We start from the raw sequence: 25,936 nt of genomic DNA, 5'->3' as shown, positions 1-25,936 counted from the left end.
ACACGTCCATCTTCATTCAGCAATACCGCACAAAGAAATCTCTACGATTACCAAAAACGTCAGTATAATTTTCAACAACCTTCACCCTTTGAAACCGTGAGGTTATGAGTTTTCCTGTCACATGACGACGTCTTGGACGAAAATCGTGATAATAGGAGCAACTGTGAGAAGTAAAACATATAGGTTTTGGATGCTGGGAATGGAATATTTATAATATAGAAATAAAATCATCACGCTTCTCGTACAGCATCGTGGAAAGCTGTCCATGTTGGTTAGATCTAAAGTTTATACAATATTGATTACACTTCACCAAAGAATGATCCAGCTCAAATCGGGACAATATCCATTCATTCCTACGAGGGGAGTAGAAAGCCCTTTATATAGTATGCTACAAGCCCAATATCAGCATCCTGTGTCTTTTGGTTATTGAGGATTAGTTTGGAGATTTCAAACACATTTTGACAATGAGGCAAAACCAATAATAGGAATAAACTTAGTAGCCCTGTATACCAGTATGCTACAGACCCAATATCAGCACCTTTCGCTGTTGGTTTTTGAGAAGATGTCGTTTAAAGGTTTCAACACATTTGACCCCTGTGACCTTGAAAATAAGTTAAGGTCAATTTTTGACAAAGTTGGTAGCCTTCTTCCATACAAGCGACACGCCAAATATCAGCACCCTGGGCCTTTTGGAAAGTCGTTAAAAGATTTCTGCACATTTGACCCGTGACCTTGAAGTGGGTCAAGGTAATTCATTTTAACAAATTTGATAGTCCTTCATTTCGGCATGCTACCAGCCAAATATAAGAACCCATGGTCTTTTGGTTATTGAGAAATCATTTGAATTGAACGCTACAGCATGGTTCACAGCAGACGGACGAAACACGATAGTTATAGGTGACATTATGGTCAAATAACATGAACATATCAAAGCAAATATGCAAAACTAAAGTAAAAGGTGACATAAAAAGAATTCAGTTCAATGCATCGTTGTGCAAGAATTACATGCACTGTCAAAATTTCACATTTTCTAGCCAGCCATATAAAAAATTCAAGGGGAGGTAATTCATTACATATTTTTCAAAACAAGGTTCGTTGCTATCATACTGTATTTATCATTGCAATCATATGACATTATTCCCACCAACCAAAAAGTGTTAAGATGTTAAAATATTAAGAGAAGAAAGCACCAAACAGTTACAGATTGTGCATTCAATGGTAATCGCAATAAAGAATAAATATGTATGTTAGAAAGTTAAAATTCCCTGTATCCGGTACATACATAACAAGAGGCCCTATAGGGCTTGTATTGCTCACCCGATTTAGTTTGCTGAAATTGCCTCAATAAAAATTAAGATAAAGTATTTAAATTTTACTTCACTCAAAGATAATTCAGGTCAAATTTGGGCAAAATTGAATTATTCTAACAGAAGAAATATTTTGAAAAAATTGCTCCATTTCCCCAGTCTCTTTCACCCCAGGGGTCACGATAGATCCCATCTATTAGTACAAAATTAACTGCCCTTCACCAAAGAATTCTTCAGAGCAAATTTTTCCAAAATGCAATCATCCATACATGAGTAAGATTTTAAAGAACTTGCAAAATTTCCCCTTTTGGGCACTGCTCCTACAGCCCCAAGGGGCCCGACACCAACCATTTATACAAAACCTTCCCCAAGGATGCTCCTAATTAAATCTGGTCAAAATCAGCTTGATTGTTTATGACTAGTATCAATTTGTTGGAAAAGTCGATGGACGACAGACAACCGGGTATGGCATAATCTACTTCACTGGTACTTTGGACCAGGTGAGCTAAAAAGAATAAAAGAGGAAACACACAATTTGATTATTTTTCTGTATATATGGTTACTGGTCCCAGGTGTGTGTAGTTTTACAGAAAGAATAAGTCCAGAAATATACAGTGTATCCTCCTCTTTCCTTTAATCAACAATCACACAATTTTTACAAGAACATATTCAGTTAATAAATAAGTGTTTTTGTCTTCACTCATTCTAGCCAGTATTTCATGTAGAGTACCCAATTCAGTGTCTTCCCCCGGCTGTTACAGTGACAAGTAAATATTTGTGATGTCACATCACTGTTCCAATTTTTTCCTACTCTGATACAGTTAAAGAGAGAAAAGTACCAGTATTCCTATGAAGTTTTGATCTAAATTCAAAAACAAATTAATACAAGCTTATACACATTGTACAGCACTGCACAATATCAAACAAACTTGGATATTTTTGAACTACAGCGTGGAGAACACATCTATTTATTATTAATGCAAAACATTGTAAGAATTTTTACTTTATGCTGGTACATACATTATATATGGATATTGCAATGGAAAGATTCTTATTTGCACCAATCTGTATGTATAGAAACTGCATGGTAAATGCTATGGACAATTTTTCTTTTTGTTACAGGCAAATCAGAGAATATTGTATTATCATTATCATATGTAGTATTTTCACTAGGGCCAAAAATATCCCTCTTATTTCCTAAACAAACTAATAACTCATAGAAAATTTAAAGCCAAAAAGTAACAACCATTATTTTTGGTAGGAAGTGATTAATTAGTCTGCTGTTTTAATCTAATTCACATATTTTTCCACATTTACAATATTCAAATCAAAAAGCGACAATCACGTAAATTTTCAACACATTGTACATGTATACGTCACAGTAAAACATAAATTTATTAAAATGTATTAAACACTTTAATACTGTCAATGTGTTTTTACTTAATGATGTAATTTCACTGCCTTCAATATCATGCAATTGTTTTAATATGTATCTTAAAAAGATTAAGAAAATTTTCAATACACAGTTCCTAATTTTCCATCACTTTGTAATAAATAAACGTTGTATAAGACATATTCAATCCAAAACAAATTGTAACCGTTCTGAATTCTGCCTTATGTTCAATATGTTCAATCTTGGCAGGCATATAGCAATCTAGTATTGATGTTTGAAGGTTAATATTACAACATGATTGATTTGCCTCTATCTATCCCATTTCTTTGCCTAAATGGCCTAGTTGTTTCAAGAACTGAGAGGCGCTAGAGATGTCACTACATCCATATACAATCCTCCTCTGCCCTGTAGCACTCGACTTTGTCTTTACATAATCCATCAGATTTTGGTATTCTATATAGTTACCTCCCCCTACCACAAACACATAGGCCTCCTGGAATGGAGACTTGTTTCGGGGTACAGTAGATGCATCAGCTCTGAGAAGTTTTGGGTCAAAATACCTGAAATCTTCCACATCTTGAAGTGTTTTCATTTCCATTAACGCATCAATAATTCTTGTAGCAGGCAGGTTGTGTTTCTTAATGACCAGGTTTTTAACACCCTCCATTAAGAATTGTGAGCCAGTATTCATGAGTTTGGAGAACATACCGACTGTCTTAGTTCCTCCTCCCCCATACTGACTAGGAGCAGCTGTCATTTTGGTGTATGCCTTCCATCTCCGCATGTAAGTGATTGGGGATATGTCACAGTTAGCTCCCTGCAACGCTACACAATATTGGTCAATCTCTGCTTCACTCATGGGAGGCCCGCATATCAGTGCTATGATAAACAGCCTCACTTTGTCTTCAGGTGTCCCAGAGTCAGGATCAGAAATCATGTCCATCAGAGACTTGTCCAAGACAGCTTTACTCATCAGCTTTTCTTCTGTCTCGAAATAAACATCTAGTTTCCTAGCCTTGATCTGACCAAGTACTGCCGTGGCAATGTTAGTGTGCATGTCAATTAAACGTTTCTTTTCCAGTAGTTCTGGAAGGTTGCTGACTGTGGATGTAAGCTTTGCTGTTGTGTCTGACAGCTGACTAATGGCAGATTCATCTTCACCCTCCAGGCCCATGACAGCCTTCAGTTTCTTAACCTCATCCTCTTGTGCCCTGTATGAATCAAGTTCTTCTTGTACCGCTTCTGCTACCATTGGAAATGGACTGCCTTTTTGGGCCTGCCAAAAGCGGTCAGTAGGGTTTAAGTCATAGCTTTTCTTCTTTTTCGTTGCTGCACCACCTGGAGATTTTGCCTCTATAGTTTCTTCAACCTCAACCCTATTAAGCTGAAGATTGAATACATCATGTGTTAGAGCCTGGTATGTCCATGTGTGATGCAACATTGTAGCCAAGTCAAGATTACGGTCTAATAACACCAACAGTGGGCGTTGAAAACTAAATTGACCTGTTTGTATACTATCTGATGTAAAAAAGCTGTTACGTGCATCTCGTAGATTTTCACGAAGTTTTTTATCCAGTTTTTCAGCAACCATTTCTGCTGCATTACCTCTTGGGCATCTAATGATTGGCACAACACCAAGGGTAACAAACACACAGAACAAACTGTCAACAACCGTGTCCATAATAAATTCCATGTCTGTGTCCCTTACATCTCCTTTATTTATGGCATAGTACGATATGCTGTCCCTTTCCTGGTTCCTTAGTACGAACATGTCGTCTTCCAGGGAAATGAAGTTCAAATATTGATCAAATACTTTGGAAACTTGATGAACACAGTTCTGCTGAATGGCAGCGCTGGCGATGTCTTCTAATTTTTGTCGTGGGACGGCCGATATGAAATTCAGGAAATACGATTCGTACAATTGATTCCCAAAGTCTCTACATATTCTTTGTATGTTGTCATCTGTGGGTAACACGAAATAGATTGCCGGCACGTCGGGAATAGGATCTCGATCTGAATGCAAGTTCAAATGGAGCGTTACCCCCATATCTCGAAGCTCTTTCACCGTCATTAATGGTGAAATTATATCCTGGCCAAACCGATCGTACACTAACACTTTCCATTGTGGTTCCGATGATGTTGCTTTCGTAGGAGGCTGGTTAAAGTTGATCATACGTTTTAGAGCCAGGATTTGCTTCTCTCTCAGGGAGGAAGCCATCTTGGAACAGTGCTGACCTCGCTTGACGTGGCAAGAATGACGATGACTAAGGGGAAGTAAATCTACTTTCGGTTTACGCAGCATGTATCATCATAAATCCTCATTTCATATTAACGTGTATAACCTAAAAGTAGTGTATCTTACATTTTCTCTGTAAATGCACAGTGAAATTGTTTATAAGAATACCTTATAAATATCTTTCATCAATGACACTTTTCTTTTTAGAAAAATTATCATGGAATTCTCAGTATAAATAACTAATCATCAGATATTATACATGTATATATGTAGGCTGCCCTAGACCTTAGTGATGCCACTCCATTAACTGATCAGAAAAAAATGCTGAACATTGGTTTTCTTGGATTTAGAAAATGAAAATTTGTGTGTTATTGTCACTTCTGAATACCACATAAAAATAAACATGTAAATAATCTTTATTTTTTAACAATCGCAAAACAAGTTATATCTATTGATACTATAACTCTTATTGAACTGGACGGAAGTGTGAAAAGGGTCTTACTTTTGGAAGAAACCAGAGTTCCCACAGAAAACTGATGTTTGGCAGGTGACCCCCTACCGTCTCAAATCAAACCTCAAACAGCTAGGTGAAAGGCATGTGCATTACCACTGTGCCACCTTCTCAAATTTCATATGTAGTTCCTTGTGATGCATCATTTTGAGATTGATCAGAAATAAATTATGGGGAAGACTTTACATTTGGAATTTCATGATTTATTTATTATCATCATTTCCTGAGAGGTACAGTATGCATTATTTTCAATTTTCATTTATGGGTTGTCCCTTTTCAGCCAACTTCATTTTTGATAGTGAAAGCACAAGACCACTAATTCTGAAAATTGTTGTGCCTGGTAGGTTTCCATTAAATCCTCGCTATGCTTATTTTTTCATTTAGAAAAAGGGAAAAAGTCCAACTGATAAAGAACTTGTAAAGATCATACAATGGGTGGCACCATGTCACTGTATAGATGTACAACATAATGCACAATTCCCAACCTGTTGCATCAATGAAACATAATTTGATATATTATGATCGTGTGGCACATCTTGGTATCACGTTGACCATTTTATTTACAGATTTCTCATCTAACCACAGGTACTTTACCTCATTTGTTAAGACAACAATTTGTATGGAGTACTGGCCGGTAAGTCAAGTCTTGAAACTTGATTGGCCCATCAAAACAATGACTTGTGGATGAAAATGTGTGCATGTGATTAAACATTTAATGCATAAAACTGTCTTAATCAACATATAACAATTCAATAAAATATTTTCTACCATGTTCCCACTGATGTTACAGAATACACAGACATAATAGAAATGCATGCCTTTGAAAATCAGAGGTCAAAATAGGTGCATCCTTGGTTTCTACCCATAGAACATTAATTACCTTGATCTGATAATGCCCAATTAATTTGAACACAAAGTTAACAGATATGTCAGATGATGAAGATGTACCACAGCCTAATGCCAGTCTAGGGACAAGGTAAGTTATCAATGAAAACTAGAACAAACATTACCTATGGCAAGATCATTTTATTGATTATTAATTTGTTATATTATGCCAAATAACATGAGAAGCTTTGTATACAACTTACAAAAGCCGACATCTTGCGTCAACACAGACAACAATAGATATCTATAATGAACAAATATCACATGCATGAGAATGTACAGTTATCAGTCTGAAAGTGTTTAAAATACTTCCAACTCTATATACTCTATATGGAATTACAACAGTCAGCATCATTTGTATGTGTATTCATTCAGAAGTCTATAATGCTGTTTTGATCTAAAATGATTTCTCAGAGCAGAATAATGAAGTACATCAAAAAGCCCTGGCAAACATTTTAAGGTCCATACATAAATGCAAAGCAACTTCACTTTAATTAATGCTTTTGAAATGAAGCATGATATTAAGTTTTTATACAAATACATATGTTAGCACTATAATAATAGTTCTGAGCCCAATATCCTGTTTACACATCCACATCTTGATTAAACACATTTTGAAGTACTTTTTTCCCTAGAATTCTTCACAACAAGATTTCATCTATTTCCAAATATGATGGGAAAGAAGAAGAAAGTAATGGAGAATGTAGAATGTATTGATAAATGTGGTCACATTTACTTTAAAAACTGAAGATTCATTACAAGCTAATCACATGATTCTTTCTTTCCAAACCTATTAAAATAAGGTGTATATAAGACAATCTTTACAAACCGGGATACTTTTGAAAGTTTACACAATTTGTACATAGAAACTATTTTTCAATTTTGTAGCTGGTAATATTCAACAACCTTCTACAATGTCTCACTTTTTCATAACCAAAAACAATAGTATTCACGAAAAAGTATTTCAACTAGCATAGTAACAAACCTTGTTTAAAAGCATAAATTATTGTGATCAGCAAACACAGACGAAAGTTTCCTGGTTACAATTGACAATCACTTTTCAAATCACCTTCAAAATATTGAGTTATCTCCCTTCACATGTCAGAAAAAAATTCATGGACTATTGAACATGGTTAACCTATTTTTTACAATACATTTAAACACTAACTGTTCAACATAACACAACAACAAACTAATAAGACAACAAGTTACCTCTAGTATATAACTATAGTCAGATCTCTTCTCCCATATCTTCAACATGTAGGATGAGAATTCCAATTTACATTATCTATGTACACAAGTATAATAACAAATTTGATCGACGTATTACCCTTTATACTTTTTCTGTTGCTATTACCATAATATTAGTGACTTTTATTGCACTTTGTTAGAGAGTTATAACATTCTCCTACCCCAAACATGAAAATCCCAAATCTAACTTCCCACATCTGATCATCTTCTCCAACACTTGAAATCCCTCACTCACTAGACGTCACCAATTTTATCATACCTGCTGTGACACATCCCTCCAACATCCAATGTGAGACATCCCTTTCACACTAGCGGAATATACTGGTAATACTGCAACACATTGCAATATTTTGTCTATCTTGTTCTCCATTCCTCTTCATGGGCCTAAATAACAAATTACTCTGCTTACAGAGTTGAAGGAACACCATTGTCTTGATTCAACAATCTTGTCAAGCAACAATCAGAACATATCCTTTCTTAAGCACACTCACTGTCTTAATAGTAGGGGTAAGGAATCTACAATGAACACTTAAAGAGATAAACCATGGTAACAACACTGAAACCATGGTAACAACACTGAAACCTTGGTAACAACACTGAAATCTTGGTAACAACACTGAAACCATGGCTACAACACTGAAACCATGGTAACAACTCTGAAACAATGGTGACAACATTGAAACCTTGAAATTTTTACAACCATGGTAACAACATTGAAACCATGGTTACCAAAATGAAACCTTGATAACAACACTGAAACCATAGTAACAACATTAAAACCATGGCTACAACACTGAAACCTGGGATACAATGCTAAAACCATGATTACAACACTGAAACCTTAAAAACAACACTGAAACCATTGTTACAACAATGAAACCTTGATAACAACACTGAAACCATGGTACCAACACTGTAACCTTGAGATCATTGAAACCCTGGCTTCAACCCTGAAATCAGGGATACAATGTTGAAATCAAGGCAACAGCACTGAAACCATGGCAACAACACTGAAACTTTAGCTACAACACTGAAATTAAATATCCTTTTATCATAAACTGAAGACAGTTGAAATCTTTCCAGACTTCTAACAACCACAGTAAGTTGGATGAAAAGCACTTACAAGGCAGCCTGGTTCATGTTTTGTGAAAAAGAGTAACATGTACATTCATACAGATACAAGAAGAATACCATATACACGTGGAAGCCCTTTTGAAAAATGACTTTTTGAAAAAACTGTATTATAAAAATGGTTTACCTGTTTCAACAGTTGAATAATGTCTGAATGATATTTTATCTTGTAGATATAAAACAGTTAAAAGAACATATATTTTCACGCCAGATTACTGAGATGAAATTACAATGATAACCATCAAACTTTTGTTTAACAAAACAAAGACTGTTTGTTATGTAGATGTTAATACTATTGTAATAGACATCCTTATCTATTTCATTGCCTCTGATGCTCAACCTATCAAGTTGAAGTGAAGTTACATCAAGCCGAGCGGTATATATTGCAGTTAGTATTTTACCAGTGTTGTAATAAAGCACTGTTAGATATTGGGGTCAGCAACAAATTTTTTCTTGAGCTTGAATCAATTTTGATTGGATATCATACAACCCTGATTGATTTTATTATTTTTTATATGTTTTCATTTTTAGATTCATGGCTCCAAATGCTTTATTACTTTTGCAAATTTTTCATCTCATTTTCTTTCTATGTTAATATAATGATACTAAAATATTGTGGCATGAAATTTGTTCTGCTACTGTGTGATAATGTCTTCTTCATTACATCTTTTCAAAATGGAATTATATTATTCAATATCTAACCTACACATATTTAGAGTGTGGTCTTGATTTTGTGGGGCATTCTTTCCAGTAGTTCAAATAAGTATGCATAGTTACAGCACATCTACAATCTACATGTAAATCATCGGTATACAGTATATTGTTTATACATTTTCTGAGTTTACAGCTAAATAATACAATCCAATGACAGATTTACACACAATTTCCATGTTAAATTTCCTCTTGAGTATTTCAAATGGACAGTTTCATGTGCTTTATCATTTACATTGTTCATATAAAAAAAACACCTCATATTCAATGCAGCGAAAGAGAATATACCTGTACATAGAAAATCACAGAATTCTGCAAAACATTTTCATGACACGGTAAGTGAGTCAGTTTTGAGTGAAATATATTTATCTCTATATCAAAAATATACTTTCTTTATAATACTTCCACAGTAACAATGACATGAGGGTTGGTATATTTACAGATCTGATTAAAATCCTGGTGTTGTTACAACAAAAATCTATCAAAGGTATGGTTTATATCCACTGTACTGTATATACATGTATAAGCACTGAAGTATATGCCATACACTTAAGTACCTAGGAGGCTGATTTCTACTATACAGGATTTCTGAGGACCATTATGGTGAAGAAAATTTAGACATTTTGTAAGTGTACTTGTTTTTCCTCGCTATTTTCAAAGTTTACTGTATATTTAGTTAATGCATCATCTGAAATAGTGAACTTTTCATCATTTTCAGACAGTATTACAAAATTGATAACATAAAAATATGTTTTTATCAAACAAAAGGCATGTAAGATACAGAATGAATTAAGTATAGCTGGTATGAGCAATATATCACAGTATACAAAAAGCCTGTTTCACAGTTACAGAATAGTCTATGTGTATATTTCTTTTCTAGAGATGTAGAATATGTATTGTTGTTAATCAAGAAACCCCAGTTTTATTGTATACTGGAAAGTTGGAAGAACTATTCTTTCACAAACTTTGGGGTATGATAATTTTTTGTATTCTGAAGTTTATTGATGTTTGCATTGCTGTAAGCAGTAAGTAATGAAAAGCAGGAATATATCTATGCCTTTTAAGATGAAAAGAGCATTCTTAATTTGTGATACAGTACAAGAGGGTAGTTAAATATTTATGAGTGCATAAAATAATTGAAAAATAAAAAATATCGTATTACAAAATTGAAATCTTTCCAAGAGTCAAAATAAACACCAACTCCATGTCTTTGGACAGGTAACATTTGCAAACAGTCCATAACTACATAGCCCAAACACTTGTTGAGCAGGTTTATTTGGAGAATTTTCAGATCCTATCCAAGCCAATAAATTAATATTACTCATTACTCCCGGTCAGCTATGACACTGGTAACTGACCAATACATTTTGCTACCTAATTTCTTGTTCTCTAGAGACTCAGACAATATGATGAACATGACAAACAAAGGTCTTAATAAATAATACAACCAGACTAAGAACCAATTACATGTCTGTACCACTTGATTTTGGCAGGCTTGTAATAACATAAAACAGGACAAAAAAAAATCTCATTAGTACAAGTGTACATTTCAAGATAATAATAAATAAAACCTAAATACAACATACATAAAATTGTAAATTAAGTGTCACCATTTTCATCTGAAATGTTTTAACTTAAAAGTGTTCTGTTAACACAAAATTACACTAGAGATTTAAGGAATAAGTTACACATGTACAAGGGACACCCTCCAGCTGTAGCTTTAAATATCTTGACCAAAAACTCTGTTAATAGGTTACTTCTACAGAATGAACGCTTAAGAATTATCTATGAGATGCAATAATGCATGCTGTAAAGCGGCACAACTTTTATGAAGAGTGTGCTAAATGTTTTGGCTCATGAATGAATTCATACACTATTTTCATGCCAAACTTTCTGGAGGTCCAATCTGGCTTAATGCCAGAACCAGAATGTCTCTTTTCTCTTTGAAGAAACGTAATTCACGTCCAGCTAATCTGGCACTTTCCAGTTCTTTTTCTGAAATTTCTAATTCACGGCTAATGATGCCTTCCACTTCCTGTTCTCGCGCTATCCAATCAAGTGCCATCTGTGAGCGCATATCGTCGTCAAGAGCACGATGTGAGTAGTGTGCTAACACTTCTTGTCGGGAACAGTTACGTTCCCTCATTGCCTTCAGACTGCCATTCCAATGTAGCAGTTGAAACACAGTCATAAGTTCTTGGAACTCCAACATGGTACGACCTTTATTAGCCTCCAACATAAAACGGAAAGCACCAATCCCTGTGGCTGGGTTATCTGCCTGTTCAGGTGCTCCCTGTGGAAATGATGACAAAATCAACATTAATATTCAATTCTACAAAAAGCAACCAAAACCAAATAGAAAAGCCAAAAAGTGAAATGATTCACTACATGTAAAGGGAGATAACTTGATGAATTTCAGTAACTCCAGATACATTTACAATATTTTATGTATGATGAAGATTGTTCATCAATCACTGAGTGATGATTTGTAAAAGCCAATGATCAGCCATGATTTTGGAACCCATTTCCATCACTAATATATACACTACATGATTTTCCACAGTATTTCCAGTAGTGATAGCATGTTATATTGATGTAAAATTTGCATGAAAAGGGAAAGTACATACTAAACAATATCAGGAATGATACTTTAACTATATTTAGTTCACTGTCATACATAAAGTAATAATCATGCATGTTAACCTATACAGTCAGGGTCTGATTCACTGAATGGATGTGGAAAGGTAAGGGGTCACCTGACTGGCCAAATGGATTTTCTCCAAGTGCTCCAGTTTCCTATATAGCTACCACCAGTAAGACCCATTGTACACTTCCATCCATGCCAACAAGAGTGATAAGTATAAATTTGATAACTATTTGCGATAGTTGTAAAGTAAATATATCATAAATCCTCATACATCACTATTTAGTTTATTGTATGCACATTTGGTGCTCCTGAGTTTACTATTGTAAAGGTTCTGAATTTGATGAGGGTCAAAGGTAAAAAAAAGGTCACCATGACCTTTAAAAATGTGACCTATTGAAGTCTTGATAACACAGAAAGTGCCAACATCAGAAAGTAGTATACATCTATTTCAAAAGGTAAGGTGAATTACATATCTCACCTGGAAAGATCCAGCAGCATCACGGACAGCATGGTCTACGAAGTCATCTGTAATCATGCGTGACGGGTGCTCATTAAATACAGAATTCATCAGGGCTATTTTGGCTGCACTCCTTCTGGCTTCTGCCTTTGTGGGGCAATGCTATTAATAAAGCAAAGAGATAATTTACACTGTAAGTCATAAACTGGTTTTTTTCAAACAAGCAGAGAAAGTTTACATATATTATAACTTTGGCAGACAATATTATAGAAGAGTCCCTTCCTATATGTAATAAAACAAGAAATTGATCAAGAAATCAACATTTATTAGGTCTAAAGTACTATTCTCAGACACCACCATCTATAATTCATGTACAGTTCTCTATAATCAATTTTTGATAATATACTTAATAGGATAATGTCTACAATGTTGTTCTATAGGCTAATAATCATGTGGTATTGATTAACATTTTGGAGAGAAGAAAAACTCCACAACAGTAAGGTCATACCGGTCTTTTCTTAGCTTCCTCACCTTTCATTAAATTGGGTTCAGGTAAGGCAATAAAATTGATTTAACCTGTTTTACTTTATTTATCTAACAATAAGCCCATTTCCATGGTTTTACTGGTAAGCCCTAGCTCTCTCATGAAAAAAAAAGGAAGATATTTCTGTACATCAAAGAAACACCTAAACAAGTTTAAATCATTCAACTGCAATCTACATTGTATACAATGTCCGCTACAATTTCACAAATACAAATAAAGTTTATTTACCTGGCACAAAGGCACTTTATAGCAGTATGTTTACTGCTGAAGAACAAAGACTATGTATAGCTACCGTTTACAGCAAGCATAGCAAGCTTTTAAATTGTATAGTAGGTGTATCACAAAAATAAACACGACCAACGATTACCAAATAATTGCCTACCTAATAGTCACAGAAAATGTGTAAAGAAGCAATTCAGCAGATAATTATGGCCTTCATTAGATTTAATAGTTATAGAGTTCAAAGAAAATTAGTCTAGAAGCAATTTAGTATATAATTTTAGGTTTCTATGGATTTGACTGTCATATAATCACCTTTAATGTCAATAAATACTGGCTAATTCTTAGGTAATTATCAGACTATGAATGTCAATAGGATCACCCCTTCCTTGTATAATTTATTCAACTGAATGCTAGGTCAAGCATAAACATTTTTTTAAATAAAAAAATTTATGAATTAAAAACAAATTTTCTGCTCATTTTCCCAATTAATTTATATAAGTAAAAAACCCTTGTTATACAACTTACAACATATATAAAATGTATTTTTATAACTAAAAAAAAGTTTCTGAAGTTTCTTATTTGACACCATTGATGAATACCCATGCCTTAATGTAATACGTCCACTATATCTAGATACTGCAGTCAATACTAAGAAGGGTTATTTCATTAAGAGTAGTTGTGAAGATGTGAACCAGGAGCATTTCCAGGTGGGGTCTCCTTGTAGTAGCAGCACAGACCAGTTCTTTTTAATTGAGAAACGAAAACTACAATGGGTAGGGAGCATTGTACCACACATCTCTGATCTTCACTTGACTGTTACATAGACCAATGCTCTAGTGATTAGGCTAATACAGCTCCATCTATGTAAACATGTACTGTGCACACATAACAGTTGACAGGAGGGCAAATTAATCAGTGAACATCTCTACATACAAACCTGAAAACTGCCAAAGCAGCTTCCCCCAGGGAGGGAGACGTAACACACATATGGTGGTGTAGCTGACGGTTGGGACTCATACACAACTAGGGCTCCATTCTTCAAATCTGCTCCACGATCCTGCTTCATCTGCCAGAACTCTTGTAATGCTTCCACCACATTCACTATAACCAAGTACAAGGATTTTACTTAATATATCAAATATGAGCAATCTGATTGGTTACTCAAAAGTGGTCAATCAGAACCCTTAATTGTTTTTGGGTTTATTGTCTTTTGAACAGCCATGGTCAGGTCTCCTTGTGGTAGGTGGTGACTATCTCAATAAACAACATACACAAGGCCTGCTGCATGTCATCCAAATCAATAAGCTAATAGGACAAAGACATAACCACATCTGCACAGACCATTTTGTTTCTAATCTTCTTGAAAAACAAAAACAACTAAAGGTACGGAGGGTCAAACCAAGAACTTTGAATCTTCACCAGAGGTTACACACTGGCAAACAATCTAAGCAAAATCATTTGCTGTGAAATAGCAATTTCATAGTTAAAATTATTGAATATATTTTTGTAAACAACACTAAATGTTTGTGACATTTAAATCAAATAACCTAAAACATGTGGATAGCATGCACTGAAAATATGAACAAAATATTTGTTACGATTATATACATCATGTATATAGTGTCAATCTCTCCTGAGTGCATTACGGTTTCCCGCATGTAACTTGACTGTAAGGAAGGACAACCCAGGAAAATTAGGTATCAAGTATCATTTCTAAAAAATTTTTTGTCTCATTATTCTTTACAAGTGGATATTATCTCATATACGTGTCAAGAACCAGGGACATTAAAGGTAAATCTATTCCATCATGCATCAAATCAAACGTAAAATTATACATGTGATTTCCATAGGCAAGTTGATAAAATATGAGATATTTTAAAAAATATTTAAGGACATGATAAACCATTTTTAGTATTGAGACTTATACAAAAACTCAATCAACTGATTGTCAGTGCAAATAACTATATTTCATAACCATGGTACATACATAGATACCATTTACACGATCATATTCTCTTTCATGTCATGTGTCTGAGTTGTTGTGGAACTAGAACAAGAACTATCTGGAATGTCACACGTATTGATGAAAAAAACTGACAAATTACTTTCATTTAACATAAAGTTTGTTTGCAGGCTTTATCGCCTCCTGAGCAGTGTCTGTCATTTTGAGACAGGGTCTCCTTGTAATTGTAGTAGCTGGTGGCTACCTCACTGAACAACATACAGGAGGTCTGGTATCTATCCTTACAAAACGATGCAGAATTATCTATATACAAAATGATTTCAAACTTTTTATTCCAAACAAAGATATAAAGAAATTAACAACAGAATGAAATAAGGGCATTGGTGCATGAAGTATGTTGAAGAAACGTACAGAAATCATTAGTTCTATGTCACCAGATACAATCAGATGTAATTTAGTATCTGTATGAATGGGTAATTTTGAAAACAAGATCCCAGGAAGATAAATATTCAGTAAGAAATTTGACCTGATATAATTCCAACAAGAATTTCAACAACAAAGAACAAACGTACAAGACCAATCGAAGAATTCCTGGTATTTTAATCTCCATTAATAAAACATTCACTTTTGTGACCACCAGTAAGTACACATGTAGGAGATAATTTGAGTGTATATTTTGTCAAAGTAAATGTCCTTAACAGCTTTTTAAAGACTTGGGTGACCCCATAATGATTGATATTTCTACTGAGTCAATTTGTGGTTATTTTATCATTACACGACAAAGATCTAACCAGAAACTAAATCCTATTGGATATAACACCCTATATAGGTGTGTCCTAAATACAAGAAAAGGAAAGTTGCAAGATTGGTATTACAATCTCATAAACAAACAAAATATCTCATTTTTTTTATGATCAAACAAACTTAATTACAGTTATGCAACAATTTATTTGATAATTTAAAGATGCACCTTGTGCATGTGTACAGAATGTTTCTTTAGTCACCTAAAATCTCATCAACATTCTAACAGCTAATCCATGGTCATAAGGTAATTAAAACCACAGAAAAGGGATACTAACATTTAATTGGTATGTACTTTTTTTCATTTTCACAAACTCTATCTTCCCTTACCACGGAATAGGAGTTACAGGAAATACTCAAAAGGGATGTTACATCAACCTTTCAGTGTCATCAGGCTATAGTTTGTTATAACATCAACAACCACTTTCATGACCATTACATCAGATCATTGCAAATGAACTCACTCCAATGGTATTTGGCTGTCATGAACAATCATATATAATGTCATTGGGCCTATGTTTTTTGTTGAAATAGTATAAATTAAAATTTTCTGATTAAGATACTCCTATAAAGATATATTAAAATAATGGAACTCAAATGCCCTTTTTATCAATATATAAACATATAAACACAGCTGAAAAAATTTAATTTATTCATTAAATAACATACTATATTCCTGTATTTAAATTGTTAGGTAAAAGCAGAATATTATTACATCAGTCAGATTTTACATGTGAAGGAATGTCAAACATATATTGAAGGTTGAAATATTCTAATAAGACAACATGGAGACAAGATAGAAATTTAGATTAAATTCCTATGTACACAACCTGTATGTTACCTGTACAAGTACAGAAATGATTTACCTGTACGGTTATACAGGAAATTTATCTTCAATGCTATTGAATAGATTTGAAACCTAGTGTGGGGTGATATCTATTGTAAGTATCTATAGGATACTGGGCTAAACAGATCTATTATGTCATGATAATTGTAGGAAGGCAATGAGTAAAACGTGAGTAGGAAATCGTGTCATTTTTACCGTTATAACAGATAAGAGTTTAATCAATGGAAGGCAATATTTGTAGAACTGAAATACAAAGTTAATTTTTGGTAGATACATAGACAAACCTCAATTTATACGATCTTCAATATTGGTAAGATTTATACATGAGAACTGAATTTCAGTGAAGTTCTTACACTTACAAAGAAATAAGCCCTAGCTAGAGGGAATCAAACCAATATTCTGACTCAGAATCACAAGGTAATAGTCTTATTGGAGGACTAAATACATATATATATAGCATTAGATTGCAAATTTCAAGAACATTTGAAAACCAGTGGAGATATGAGTGCATTTATCACTAGGCATGGGCTTTTTGTTGAATATGATTCTTTCATTTCAGATTTACAAAAGAGGATGTACATGTATTTTTACCCAATTATCAAAGAATAATGGAGATTTTCTTTTGTCCAAAATATCAGCACAAGAAATGAAGTCTCAACATAACCCTCCTGATAAAACTGATGATAACATATCAGAAAGTTTTTTAAAATTCTTGATGAGGAGGTTAACAGAACAGCCCAGTTAACCAATAACATTTGACTCCTGTATATATAAATGTACTATTATATCAAATCAAAGGCTGATGTTACTGTAACTTACGAATATTAACAAGTCTTCAAAATCACTTCTAGTTTACATTGAAATAAAATTTTAAAGCAATGACTCCTATATAAATCAGCTCCCAACCATAAAAATGCAAGTTAAGAAATCTGTCATGAAATAAACATAAAATGATATCCAAACTTAGAACTTTGCAATGCCAGAAAAAAAACTTCACCAATTACCGTAAATTTGGCTTGGCCTTTTGACAAATAAACATAAATTTAGCTTGGCCTCCACCGTTCAGATGATGACTGGAAGGTGAAAGAACAATGGAGCCTGGAAAAGAGGAATGTCTGTTGGACAGTAATATATCAACTGTAATAACTATAATTATCACCCAAGCTGATCTTCCACAGCTGTTCACAGATCCACCTCTACAGAAGCCAGTAAGATTCTAGAGACTATAGCTTAACACCTAAACATAACAGTCGCATGTAGCTATCCTACACACTATTGCCAACTAAACTCTTATGCTTATAGCTTAAAGAGAGATTTTTTCAAGGTTCAATAAATCTTTTCAATGGCATTACAGTTTTTACTTGACTGACATCTTATGAACCATTTTATCTTTCTATGGCTGATTTTATATCAGTTTCACATACAGCTGACCTATTATCAAATGTGCGTCATCATTCAAGACATAACACTGAGGACCTCAATCATCTTCGACCCGGATGTAAAGCTATCTGCTTTACAGCAAATAGCAAATTTGAGTCAAAATTGAGTGTATATCAAATAAAATATCATTCATAAAATGGGTTAACTAGCTACAATATGTATATTCTGTCAGTAATTTCCTGACTTTTTCCGTTCTTATACCTACACCAACTACACAAATCTACAAATACATATTCAAACAATTTTAAACATTTCTGTTTTTTGAACTACATGTATTCTTATTATAGCACCTATGTGGTATTTGGAAAGATTTATAGAATGATTATTTCCAAGAGAGAGATTTTTGTCAGTCTAGCTACAGCTCCTAACTTTGTCATTTAATTCTAAATCTATTGGTATCTACGGACAATAAAAACGATTTAAAAGTACAGGGTTACACAGACAACTCGCCATTTGGGGGAGTGTGTGTTTAACGTCTTAAATCTAATCCCTATAGAGCTCTATACACAGAACAGGATGTGTTTGAGGTCCAACACCAGATAATACAATGTTCCCGATCAGACACATCAGTCCTCCAATGACAGTTTCCTCTCATGTAAGGTCTCAATATCAAGTACTACACAATATAAACCATGCAAAATTTACTCAAGTCCTCCGCTGCCATCTTTGAATTCTCATAAAAAATTGGAGATAATTTAGGCCTCCTCCATATGTGATATAATTCAGGCCTCCAACTATGTGTAATATATCACTTCCCATTACACTGTTATTTTAACTTATATAAGTAATTATATATACTACACATACCATCTAACAATTAAATTATAATGCATATTATCACACTTCAGGAAATCGGTGCAAAGATGAATTTTAGGTGTGAAAACTGCTATAATAAGGTGACTGTTAAAATGTGTATGTTTACAGCAGATGTTACATAGGCTTAATACTCCTTTGTTTAATGTCTCTTACTATAATCAGAAAATAATTTCCAGACCTAGCCCGATTTACTATCATTCCTTGGTGTAAGACCTGAATTACTATTACTCCTTAGTATAAGTCATTTTGTGTACAAGTCCCAATGAATTTGGCCATCAATGGTCAGATGTGAATTTACAAATCTTGATAATATTAGTGACAAACTCGTATAGATGAGTGTGTAAAAGTAATACTTGGCAATAGAAAAGTTTCAAACTTTCAGAATTGGGCAAATCTAATAATCAAAATAACTTAACTCTATAAATTATACTGACACTCTGATAGCCAAGTATAGCATAACCTAGAAGTCTTCAAAAACATTCCAGTATTTTTATGAAACTATATATACTACACACTATCTCCAGAGGTGATAAAAATGTACTAGAAATTACCAAGAAATATTTAATAAGCCCTATAGCATTAAATCTCTTTACACATGTTACCAGTATCTTGGTCTCCATCAACATTATATACCATATTTTCTGGGTACAAGCTTGTACAAACCAACCATTTACACATTGATATTTGATATTATTAGTTTTTTCTCTCTCTCTCTAATAAGTATAATCTACCTACTGTGAAGTGGATTATTCATACTTTTAACTGGAATGAGATAAAATTTTAAGCTACAAAATAATAATTTTTTTTTTTAAAGATATAACCCAGATGTACACTCAAACTTCCAGAAAAGCCTAGTCATCTTGATATGGTGATGGTTGAACATCTGAATTAAGAAAAAAATTATAGATAACTAAAACACATTTGTTTTTAAATCAAACATACAAGGAAAACGTTACACAGTAGGGTTGAAGAATTATTTCAGATCTTGCCTTAAACATTTCTAAACACTGCTGATGGCCAATGTTTTCATTATTAACATGTACAGGAATGCCTCCAAACATATAGAATTACACTCCAGCTTAGTTTAAATAACAATACAGCACATAAAAGCTGTAACTGTGATTTAAGGTGTACTGTATCTTAAAGTTTGTGTGAAATATTAATGAAAAGATGGTAGACCTGATTAGGGACTTGAAATGCAGATAGGTATACATGGCACTATATCCATATATTACACAATGACAATAAAAAAGTGTCAATATACATTGTGTACTGCACATGTACATACAATGTACCTGTTTTAACAACAGAATTTAAATACAAAAATTGTGCGACACACATTAGATTCCAAACACATTTTTGTGAGCACTATGGTAATAAACCATCTTTTGCTAACATCTTCACAAGGTATATGTGTCCAGAAAATAGTTACACATACATGCATATATGTAGTTAAAATCTGTTAGAAGTAAACTGAAACAGATTGTTTCCTTCAAAATAAGATTTGACACTGCCATGTTGACTCATGCTTGAGTGTCTGTACTGCCATTGTCAGTTAAGTATATTTTATCTTTGGCTATGGATGCTTATCATACTGAAGCCTAAACTCTCTGCATAGTTCATCAGAAAACTGGACAGAAATAGTTTTGAGATGCATTTGAAAGTTTTGGGAACAATATATAGTTGGAGGTGATCACAAAGAGCTAGCAAGCCACACAAGTTAAATTTTAATTTGTTCATTACAAACTGACCAGAATTTGAATGTGCACAATAATGATGTCCTATAATTATATATAGAACTGAATCTAAATTTTTCTGAGACACACAAACTGATGTAGCCTGCTTTATGTTTGCTCACAGTTCTGTCTTCTAAAGCAAGTAACACTATTATTAGAAGAAAACCAATATTTGTCTAGTGTGTTATAATGTCTGTACATGTTACTACTATTGACATACCTATCACAGTCTAGCTGACACTGGTTTGATACTAAAGTGAAGTCTTAAGCCTTTTAATCCATATTTAAATAGCAAATTTGCAGACTGTTTTGATTTATAAGCCATACACATTGAAATTTAAATACAGGCTTATGCCTATAGACTTACTTCCAGGGAGGAAATTCTAAAATATCTAGAAAGTTTTAACTGGGAAAAATTGCTTTCTTATCTTAGGCAAACTACAATTTGTATATATAATTTTAAGACATTTGCAAATTTTAAAAAGAAAATAAAGGAAGAGGAATCAAGAAGGATAGGTGACAGAAAAACAGATTCAGGGGTCAAAGAGGTCAGGAGCTGATTATACATCATGAGAAAAAGTTACATACCAAAACAATACTTATCTTGGGATGAAGGAGCCCCATATGGTATGATTATTCAAAAAAGGAGGGAACAGTTGTACTTAGGTCATGAATACTTAAGGAATGCATGATGTCACTGAAGGACAATAGCGAGACAAGATTGGGGGACAAATTGCATCATAACTGAAAAATGCATGATTGTATCAGTTCAAACTAAAAGACAGCTGTGAAGTTGACTGTTCGGGGCATAATTTGAATAAGCACCAAATGACCAAGTGGAATGGGACAAAAGGGGATCAAGCCCGAGGGAAATGGGAATATGATTTTACAAATACGAACACGAAAGAGAGGCAACATGAGGGAGTAAAATATGACAAAGGAGGATATATGAGAGTGAAATGTGATAGTGACAGACATGAGGAAGTGAAATGAGGCAGAGGGGACATGACAGAATTATATGTGACAGAGGGGGATATTACAGAGCAAAATGTGACAGTAGGGACATGGGAGAATGAACTGAGACAGAGGGAGACACGAGGGAGTGAAATATGACAGAGGGGGCCACGAGGGAGTGAAATATGACAGAGGGGGACACGAGGGAGTGAAATGTGACAGAGGGGGACATGAGGGAGTGAAATGTGACAGAGGGGGACATGAGGGAGTGAAATGTGACAGAGGGAGACATGAGGGAGTGAAACATAACAAGACAGGGACCTGCAGGAGACAAATGTAACAGACAGGGACATGAGTGAGAAAAATGGACAGAAAGGGACATGAGGGAATGGAATGAGTCATGATGAGAACTGAAAGGGCTGAATCTCTGATATCAGAACAGTTTATATTTCAGCATACACTGTAAATAGTGGCAAGCTAGTTCACTATTGATAGCTAGCTTATATGACCGACATAGAATTTGCATGTAAACAAGTAAATGGTTAGGACTTGTCTGCATTAAAAAAAATAATGATTAATACCAGAAATAATTGCTTCTTCATTCACATTTACTTCTTTGTAAACTACACTGATCTCCAAGGCAAGTACAACCATATTTAAACTTCTAGCCGTATGTGTTAAACTTTAATGTATATTTATTTCTTTATAATTAACTGGTAAACATTCAGTGATATTACAGATGGTATCAACACAAACCTAGATATTGTCTGTGTATACATGCATCATTAACCAAATCAATGGTCAAGTTGACTGTTGATTGTTGGTGATACACCTTTACAGAATGTGGAAGCCAGAGGGAAGTTCTGAAAATGACCGACTATATTTGTGAATCACAAAGCTAAGATGTATATACACACATTTTTCATGTTTTCCTTTTTCTTATTCTTTATTTCTTAATATATCCTCAGGTAAAGCTTCTGAATAAATCTATTCCCTTAAGATGATCAAAGCAAGCAGAATGGAAAGAACCATAACATAACTGGACCATGTAAACTTTTTAAGACACTTACCACATAATAAGGACAGATCTAGTGACCTTGCTATCCATTCATACATTAACTTTAGATTTAGAGATGTTACAGCTCTGATAAAGAAAAATACTGACGTTTGCCAAAATTTACCAACAAATTGAAGTTTTTGGGAGATCATAAAGATACTGCATTATGCTCGTTTTTGCGAAACGGAATTTAGACTGAAATTACTGGCATCGACATATTCATGTACACCACATCTGTATATTATTGGTGATTAATGCAATTTAGAGACCTTCACCATATTGTGTACAGCAAACAAATGGCAGTTAAACCAAACATTGTAATTTTGCAATCAGGAAAACTTAGTTTTGGTAAATCTTTCACTTCTGAGAAGTACACTAATCTGATTATTAATGCAATTATGTCCAAACTAAACACCAGATGCCAACAAATTTTCCAGGAGAAAATCATTTCGTAATTTTCTAAGCATGTAGCCTCCAGCTACACAATAATAACAGTCAATCTAAAACACATAGCAAGGTGTAAATGTATTTTGGAACATTTTCTTCAGGTTGAATAGAAGTTCTGATAGCACAACCAGTGGAAGATTAGAGTGTGACGTTTTGATGACTACATGATCACCTTCATCAGACAAATTTCCAGTGAGGAATGCAGTAGCACTGATGTTTGCAGTGTATGTGATGGTATGGAATCGATCAACTTTTTCGGCTGCACTACAATCCTATGTACACTAAGACAGAAAATGGTGTGATGAGATGGTAAACAGATTATAGACCAAAAAATACACCAGATGGTAACAATGTACTGTCGTCAATTTGGCTACACCTTTGTTTAAGACTTGGTCAAACAAAGGTGTAAATGTATTTATATGTTAAGAAAACTATGGAGTCTCATTTACTCTTTTCATGGCCTGTAAAAACCTGTTTAAATGAGGAAGCTCTGATTACTGCATATAAATTGCAATCATTAATCCAGAAATCAACAAACATTGTGTCTGACTCAGAAGTAGGGGATAGGTAAAATTTATTGCTGGGCAATGAGATCACATCTGTTGTGATTCCCACACTGAATCTACCATAGATATGAGTGAGCTTACCAGTTATGGACTTAATGTCATATTAACTAAGATATGAACAGGCTGGGGACATCCTTCGATTTGATTTCTATGTGTGTTCCCTCTCAAATCCAAGGATGTCTGATTCCCAACAATGAGCTGACATTTTATTTAAACAGTGGAAGACATCCCAGATTTTTTTTGTAGCATAAAACATTTTGTGACATATCATCAGCAGTATAACAAATATCATGATTTCACTCTATTCAGTTTCTTTAAGCCTATAAAATGTAATAAGGGTATACCAGGGTATTGTATTTATTAATGAACTTGTGCATGGTGACTACAAAGTGTAGCCATATAGTGAAAAGATGTATTTTTTTATCTATTTGGCATAAAAACAATATCATTAATTGGTAATACAAATCTATAATTCTACTATCAAAGCTGTACCTTATTGAGAAATACTACTTGAATAAATGTGTTGAATAGCAGATGACATCAGATTTATGGATCTATATTTTAACCTTTATCTATGATACTGTTAAGTCATATATGGTCTCAATTTTGTGTTTTTTCAAAGAAACCTTTTCATTAGGAGATTTGATTTTATGAGTTATATATATACTTATTTTGACAGTTCTTGGACATATAAATTTGAGGATTAAGGGTGCCCAGGAAAATATATTTCCATCAAAAATGAATGATCTGACAGTAATTAAAGGGCCTTTCATCTATCATGGATAATAATGTTACTACGGCAAAACAATAGGTCATATATTCTTGATATCAATGAAAAGGCGATAAATACTAATTCTCTTTATGTTACATACTTTGTTTATTACAAGTACAGTTTGGGTTCCTTTTTCTAAACCTACTTTGACAATAATATTTTAGTATGAAATTGAATATACATGCATCAAGAAAAAGGGTTAGTATGAAACATACCATGCAAATAGAATTCTTATGAAAGTAAATATTTTTAATATTTGCTGATTTTCGTAATGGACTTTTCAAAATCAATTTCATTTCATTTAGACATTTTTCCATTTACCTCTTCCATATCCATGTGAGTGCTTGGCAAAGCTGTTGACCACCGCATCTACAGCTTCCTTCAAGACAGCCTTTGCACGGTTGTCATTCATTGCTTGTCCAGATGCTGCCATTCCAGCTGCAGCAGCAGCCATCACCTGCGATGACATTGGCCTGTCCATCATGACTGACATCGGGTTTCCATTGGGAGAACTAGGCGATCTGGCTCCTCTGGGAGCTGGGACTGGTTTTGGTGGCACACCTCGTTGGTTGTAATTGTGCGATGCCATTTAAGTTTGACAGGCTACATTGGATATTTAATGTCAGTTCAGTTCCGAAATGGTCGATGTCAATCTCCTTTAGAACTGTTTAAGAGTTGCCTGTGTGTTAAGGCTAAACATTTAATCCTATAATGAAGCTCAAGTCCATAAAATGTACAGATACAATATCTTATCTTTGGCTTATTCAATTCAGCCAAGCTTGTAACTGATATGGCACCAAGGCTGCTCCAGCAAAGTAGTTTAGAAGGGAAATCTGCGTTATTAAATTTACTTACAATTCAAGTGTTCTATCAGTCGGGACAAGTGATAACAGGGTGACAAGAAAGTCCACTATTATCTCACACAAATCGATTATGTCGAAATGATCTAAACCCTTTGATGGTTGACAACCGAATCAGTGACAGCGACATTGTAACATCGAACACTTTCAAAATAAGTTTTTCCACTTCCATGTAAACATCCTGACAATGATAACATAGTATTCAACCTGTAAACAGTCTACTTCACGTTTCTGAAGTAGGTAGCTGATTCAGAGTCCGACGGTTAGTAATCAATGCGGTCTAAAACACGCCAGGAATTTAACACACTTTGCTGACGATCCGCTGGCCCTCAGTCGCCCATGTTGGTGAACTCTGACCTTTCATTCGTTACTGCGGATCTAG

General features: G+C 34.1%; 2 protein-coding genes across 2 annotated transcripts; both read right to left on the bottom strand.

Moving 5' to 3' along the window:
* Window positions 1-1,917: 1,917 nt before the first annotated feature.
* On the bottom strand, window positions 1,918-4,918 carry LOC132562698 (sec1 family domain-containing protein 1-like). Its single transcript, XM_060227452.1, has one exon. It carries the CDS (start codon window positions 4,916-4,918, stop codon window positions 3,014-3,016), a length of 1,905 nt encoding a protein of 634 aa, XP_060083435.1. The 3' UTR covers window positions 1,918-3,013.
* A 1,535-nt stretch (window positions 4,919-6,453) lies between these two features.
* LOC132562699 (protein limb expression 1 homolog) lies at window positions 6,454-25,883 on the bottom strand. Its single transcript, XM_060227454.1, has 4 exons — window positions 25,016-25,883; window positions 14,233-14,396; window positions 12,551-12,691; window positions 6,454-11,718 (listed from the first exon to the last, which is right to left on the bottom strand). Exons 1-4 carry the CDS (start codon window positions 25,281-25,283, stop codon window positions 11,305-11,307), a joined length of 987 nt encoding a protein of 328 aa, XP_060083437.1. The 5' UTR covers window positions 25,284-25,883; the 3' UTR covers window positions 6,454-11,304.
* Window positions 25,884-25,936: the final 53 nt, after the last annotated feature.

The sequence above is a fragment of the Ylistrum balloti genome, unplaced genomic scaffold (assembly GCF_031769215.1).
Source record: "Ylistrum balloti isolate Yb309-2 unplaced genomic scaffold, AGI_CSIRO_Ybal_v1 Utg371490, whole genome shotgun sequence".
NCBI lineage: Eukaryota > Metazoa > Mollusca > Bivalvia > Pectinida > Pectinidae > Ylistrum > Ylistrum balloti.
The sequence above is the reverse complement of the archived record's forward strand: the minus strand, read 5'-3'. Positions and strand labels throughout refer to the sequence as shown.

Bases quoted from the DNA above. Each gene is read 5' to 3' on its own strand.
- LOC132562699 (XM_060227454.1), bottom strand. From the start codon at position 25,283: ATGGCATCGCACAATTACAACCAACGAGGTGTGCCACCAAAACCAGTC. The intron at 12,692-14,232 runs GTTTGTATGTAG...CTTTATTAATAG, and splicing joins GCTGCTTTGGCAGTTTTCAG to CATTGCCCCACAAAGGCAGA. The intron at 11,719-12,550 runs GTGAGATATGTA...TCATTTCCACAG, and splicing joins ATGCTGCTGGATCTTTCCAG to GGAGCACCTGAACAGGCAGA.
- LOC132562698 (XM_060227452.1), bottom strand. From the start codon at position 4,918: ATGGCTTCCTCCCTGAGAGAGAAGCAAATCCTGGCTCTAAAACGTATG.